Source organism: Parasteatoda tepidariorum, chromosome 8 (assembly GCF_982258835.1).
Source record: "Parasteatoda tepidariorum strain Cologne lab strain chromosome 8, Ptep-v5.0, whole genome shotgun sequence".
Taxonomy (NCBI): Eukaryota; Metazoa; Arthropoda; class Arachnida; order Araneae; family Theridiidae; genus Parasteatoda; species Parasteatoda tepidariorum.
This window is the reverse complement of record NC_141762.1, coordinates 60,396,179-60,402,110: the sequence shown is the minus strand read 5'-3', so window position 1 is coordinate 60,402,110 and position 5,932 is coordinate 60,396,179. Positions and strand designations below refer to the sequence as shown.

At 29.6% G+C, this 5,932-nt stretch overlaps 1 protein-coding gene across 1 annotated transcript; it reads right to left on the bottom strand.

The window, feature by feature from the left end:
* Positions 1-946: 946 nt before the first annotated feature.
* On the bottom strand, positions 947-3,487 carry LOC147806183 (zinc finger MYM-type protein 1-like). Its single transcript, XM_087149577.1, has one exon. The coding sequence runs from the start codon at positions 3,485-3,487 to the stop codon at positions 947-949; it is 2,541 nt and encodes an 846-aa protein (XP_087005703.1).
* Positions 3,488-5,932: the final 2,445 nt, after the last annotated feature.

Here is a 5,932-nt window from a genome sequence, read left to right as displayed (position 1 = left end):
ATTAACCAGCGATTCAACAAATGATTTTAAAAAACCTAAATTTTAATTCCTATCCAAGCTATTCGAAGGGGAAAAAAACGCATTTTGGTAAAATTTAGTATTGTTTATGTATTGCTTTGAGTTATCTATTACCCCTTGCAAAATAAGTTACGTTCAAGCAAAAAAACTCTTTCGCTTAATCTTCATTCTAGAATCCTCTCTAGAATCTTAGAATCTTTCGACAGTGAATTTGAATAAAGTGCGAATTTACTGTAGAATCAAGGCATCATATTTTGAAAATTGTGTCAACCATTTTTATTTTTTTATTGACTCGTTATCTTCTTTTCTTATTATTATAAATATTTGGAAAATATACTTAACATTTGTGCTAAATAAATAAATAAATAATAAATAAATAAATAAATAATAAATAAATAATAAATAAATAATAAATAAATAATAAATAATAAATAAATAAATAAATAAACAAATAAATAAATAAATAAATAAGTAAATAAATAAATAAATGAATAAATAAGTAAATAAATAAATAAATAAATAAATAAAATAAAGGATTTGTTTGAACATTCGGATCCCGTATTGAATGCTGAAACAATCTCAAGAGAACTAAAGTTACTAAATATTTAGCCTAATCTTGAAAACTGACTTAACGTAGGTCAGACTTCACATTGAAACCATATTTTTCTAATCAACGACTGCACAAAAATTAAACAATTTAGACACCCCAGTTATGTTTTGATTTGTATATTCTTACTTCTTCTCAGTGGCGTACCTAGAACTTTTGCCGCCCGGGGCGATCTCCAGTTTGCCGCCCTTTCTATTATAAGTCAATCAAATAGTGGTTTTTATAAATTAATACACATAAATAAATTATTAAGTTATTTAATCAATATTAATTAATTCACAGAGTAAATTTTTTTAGACATTAATGCACTCGTAAACATATTTATATAATATCTACTCTTCTAGCTTTCATACTAGAAAAATCGTGTATAATGCTCTCAAAATTTATATTATTTGTAATTTCTTGTTCTATTGACAATATTGCAAGATTTTGTAGTCTTAATTGACTCATTGTAGAACGAAGATAATTTTTTATCAACTTCAATTTTGAGAAGCTTCTTTCGCAACTAGCGACACTGATTGATATTGTTAAAAAAATTCTTAACAAAATTACAATGTTGGGAACAGAATTTTCCAACCTATACTGTTGAATAAATTTTAGCAGATCAAGAGGGCCCTTCTCCCCGTTTTTCCAATGTTTTGCCTCTTCTTTTAGTGTAGGTACAGCCATAAAAACCTGGATCCTTTTTCTTTCAATATGGAACTGTTCTTTATCAATGTCAATCAAGTCATTTATTTGACATTCAAATTCTTCATTTAGTAGGTTACACGGTATTATACACGAATATTTTCTTACAAGGCCATGCAACTGATCGAAGCGTTCTTTTATTTCCTTTATAATTCTGTCCATAGATGAAAACATTTCTCTGCGTACTTCTTCTTCTAAGGATAGCCCCACGTCTCGCGAATTTTCCCCACTCATATTTTTTCTCCTTCTAACTCGACGCTCAGTCGATATCTCCAACTCTTCACAAATTATTTTGGCTGCTATAACAGCGTTTTGTACTAGCGTATCTCTTTGTTCCATGAAATGTGTTTGCAAAGAATTTAGTTTTATATGGCATTGGTGGACATTTAACCCTTTTATTTGCAGGTATTTTTGAGCGTCATTAATTTCCAAAAGGACGGGTTCCCATAAATGAAGGTAACATAGAAAAGAAAAAGATTGCATAGAATTGAGTAATACTCCAGCATCTGATCTCGTTTTACTATTTTCTTCTTCAGATGTCAATTTTTCCAAAGCGCTTAAAATGTAAAAAAAATGTTTTTTTACTATAGTTACCGCGGCAGCTCTAGCGCTCCAGCGAGTTTCTACACTGCGTTTAACACCTTGACCAGTGACAGAAAGTAAAACATTCCATCTATGAGTGGAAGAAGAAAACAACGAAAACAACTGTTCGATAGTTCCAAAAAATGTGATGGAATTGATAGCTGTAGAAGCTGCGTGTAAACATGCCAGGTTTAAAGAATGATTTGTACATGCTACAAATTCTGCATTTGGATTTATTTCTTTAATACGAGTTTGAACACCGCTGTGCTTTCCTGCCATGACGGCAGCATTATCGTAAGCCTGTCCTCTGCAATTTTTTATATCTAAACCGTCATTTTCTAATTTCGTTAAAATCATATCTGTGATTTCACCAGCAGTTTTTCCTTTAGTTTCTACAAAGTCAATAAACGATTCTACAACTTTAACTTCGCTACCATCAATAACTACATATCTAATAATTTGACTGGTTTGATCTTTGTGTGAAATGTCAGGAGTGCTGTCAAATATAATACAAAAGTATTTAGCCTGCTTTATTTGATCCATAATTGTTTTTCTGACTGCGCCTCCCAATAGCTCTATGAATTCGTTCTGGATCTTCGGCGACAAATAAGAGATACTATATTTATTACCCATCTTAACTTTTACTACGTGTTCTCGTAATACTGGGTCGTACTTAGCCAATAAGTCAACAAGTTCAAGAAAATTTCCTCTATTTTCCATTGAATCGATGTTTTCCTGATGAACACTTTCACGATGTCCTCGAAACGCCAAATTTTGTTTTGCTAAGAATCTAATTATATCAAGTATTCTTGTTAGAATTTCCTTCCATTTTTTTATTTCTTTATCAATATTCTGTTGTTGTAGTTTGTCAATAGTTGCGCCACGTCCAAGTCTTATTTCTAATTCTTTCCATTTGGAATATGATCGAATGTGCAGTGGACTCACCTCATGTTGACTAATTTTGGGATTAAGTTTCCACCATTTGTTAAAACCATTTTCCGTATTAAAACCTGCTTGACAAAGATTATCAAACAGTTTGCAGCAGAAACAATAAATACTTTTCTTCGATGGTGAATATACCATCCACGATCTTAAGAGCTTTTCGCCATTAGGCAAAATTTGAAAAAACCAGTCCTGACTCAGTTTTCTTGTTTCACCTTTGGCTTTGATTGTATTATTAGGACGTTTTACTCCTTCGCTGAAGTCGGCGTCCAAATTTTGAATTGCAAAGGGACCTTGACGTACCAGAAATACTCTTGTATTGTCGTCAATTTTGTTAGGCCATAATCCAATATCTTTCATAGAAATAGACGGAATAATTTGTGCAGCAGATTCTTCATCAGAACTTGATGAACTTTCTACTTCTTCGCCAGTGTGTGAAGCAGGTCTTTCCTCTTGAACAACATTGGAAAATGTTTTTTCGCCTTCGAGGGCTGCTTCTTCGCCCATATTTGAGGCAACAATACTAAAAGAACTAGAAGTTGACTTATGGGAGATATATTTGAGTAGTGCTCCAGTATTTTTAGTCTGTATTTCCTCCCTTCTCTTCCTTTTCTTTCTAAATGACGCACCACTTTCTTTTACTCGTTTCATCCTAGGGATATATAATAAAATTCAAAATAAAAAGTAATATTTTTAAAAACCACGTTTTAGTAGTAGAGAATAATAATTAAGAAAAAAATTGAAAAACGAAAAACGTGGGGCGCATGAAATACATAACAGTAATGCTATATTAGTGTGTGTATGTGTGCTCTTGAGAATATGTGTATGTATATCAGTAATTGTAATTGTATCTGAATGTGGATGTGGAATATGCTTTTGTATATGCATATGTATGTGGATGTATATGTGGCTGTGCATGTGTATGAGTAAGAAAATGTGTATATGTACTGTTATGTATTTCATGCTCCCCACGTTTTTCGTTTTTCAATTTTTTTCTTAATTACTATTTTCCACTACTAAAACGTGGTTTTTAAAAATATTACTTTTTATTTTGAATTTTTTTATTTTGAATTTTTTTTATTTTAAACTATGATTTTTTTAAATTTTTATTTTATATTTTTAAAAAATTATTATTTTTTAATTATTATTCTTCACTACAAAAAACGTGGTTTTTAAAGATATATATTTTTATTTAGATTATTTTTCTTAGTCAAGAGTAGTCAAGACTACTACAAGACCACTACTAAAGTAATAGAACTTTTATTTTAAATTAGGGATACAAAAATCTTTATTCGCGATCGCAACGAACTATAGGGGGCGTTGTTGTATGAGACGCTTACCTGCGATTTCCATATGAACCGTCATTCAGTTACTCTGGAGACGTCGTTAATGTAGCGTGTAGCATTGCAACGTTCCTTCTTTAATGTGGCTTATTAAATTTAAAAAAGAAAAATGCTTGATCTTCTTTCTTGTACAACCGAAAACAAAATGGTATCTCTTTTTATTAGAGAAGGAATATCCAAAACACATCGGAAAAATATTTGTACATTAACGGAAAAAAATATGTATATTCTTATAAGAGTTAAAACCTAATGCCCGAGAAATAGTATTACTAAATTTAATGATATAACATGAAAGGGCCATTTAAACTTTACATTCTATAGTTTTAAGAATCATATTAGTTCAAAAAATAAAATGAACAAAAAGTATACATGAGCCTCATAATTTTATGAAATTTAATTTTGTAAACAACGTTTTTTGACAACAATTTTTATCAAAAAATTTCAAGTTTCAATAAAAATCATTATTTAGAAACTAAGAAACGTAAAATAAAGAATGCTGACGAAACAAAAACAAAAAAAAAAAAAAAAAAACAATTCTTTTTTGTCGCCATTTTTAGTGCTACGAATATTCGTCTTTGGGATTTGCCAAAAACAAAACAAGATGCAATTTTATTTTTTCAGGAGGGAAATATTTTACCGAAAAAACGAAAATGTACCAATTCCCACAACATAAAACTTTATCTTGGCAAACGTACGTTTTGGAAATGTTATTTCATTTGGAATCTTATTCATCAGAGTTCATATGGCGATATGATTGTTTTGAATCTATGCTAAACTCTATATCGGCTCATTTTCCACCGAAATCCAATTAACTATTTTGATTTTAAATAAAGTGTTTTATTTTATGAACTGTCGCAAAAATTTTAAGTGTAGATTGGCGGCACTTAAAAACCGCCAAATCTGTAGCGGCGGTGGCGTTAATACGTCGTAAGTACCGAATTTTTATTCCATACTTTTCTGAATCATATTACTTCAAACATTGGAATATACAAGAAGTATACATAAACACATAATGTTATACCATTTAATTTTTCAAAAGTATTTTGAGAACAATTTTTATCAAAAAATAATAAACTAAAAAACGGAAAATAAAGAATTCTTAGGATAAAAAAAACGATTTTAAGAATTATTAACATTGAAATAAAAACTTTCATATTGTTTCCTTTTTTATTATTCTTATAGTTCTTAATCAGACGTAAAAAACCATTCTGTAGAGAACCATCATCAAATGAAAAAAAAATATTTACAAGCAAATTTTTTATTGTAAAAATAATTGCACTTACCTGATTTATGATTCCCGGAGAATTCCAAAATGATAAGTTCCTTGTTTGAAAACTTTATTCTCAAATAATAGATACATAGTTTATACCTTCATTACTTTTAGATAACATACTACACAGCAAAATTTTATAATTGATATGAATTTGAATATGTAGCTAAAAACAGAATAGCTGAATTCTAGTTGAACTTATTCTTTCAAAATTAAAACGAACTTACCAAGAAAACGATTTAAATTAATTAAGAATCAGCACAAATGGCACTATTTCAAGTAACTTGGATAATTTTTTATTGTTGTTTTCCGAATTATATGGATACAGAAATATATACTATTCTATAACGAAGAAGAATATGCTATAACTATTACAATTCTGTATGTTCTGAATTCATATTTATTCACTGGAATGACGAAAGCAATGTTGACTTCACTTTAATTCGTAATGAATTGAAGACAGAAGAAATGCATTTTATCTTT

Bases quoted from the DNA above. Each gene is read 5' to 3' on its own strand.
- LOC147806183 (XM_087149577.1), bottom strand. From the start codon at position 3,487: ATGAAACGAGTAAAAGAAAGTGGTGCGTCATTTAGAAAGAAAAGGAAG.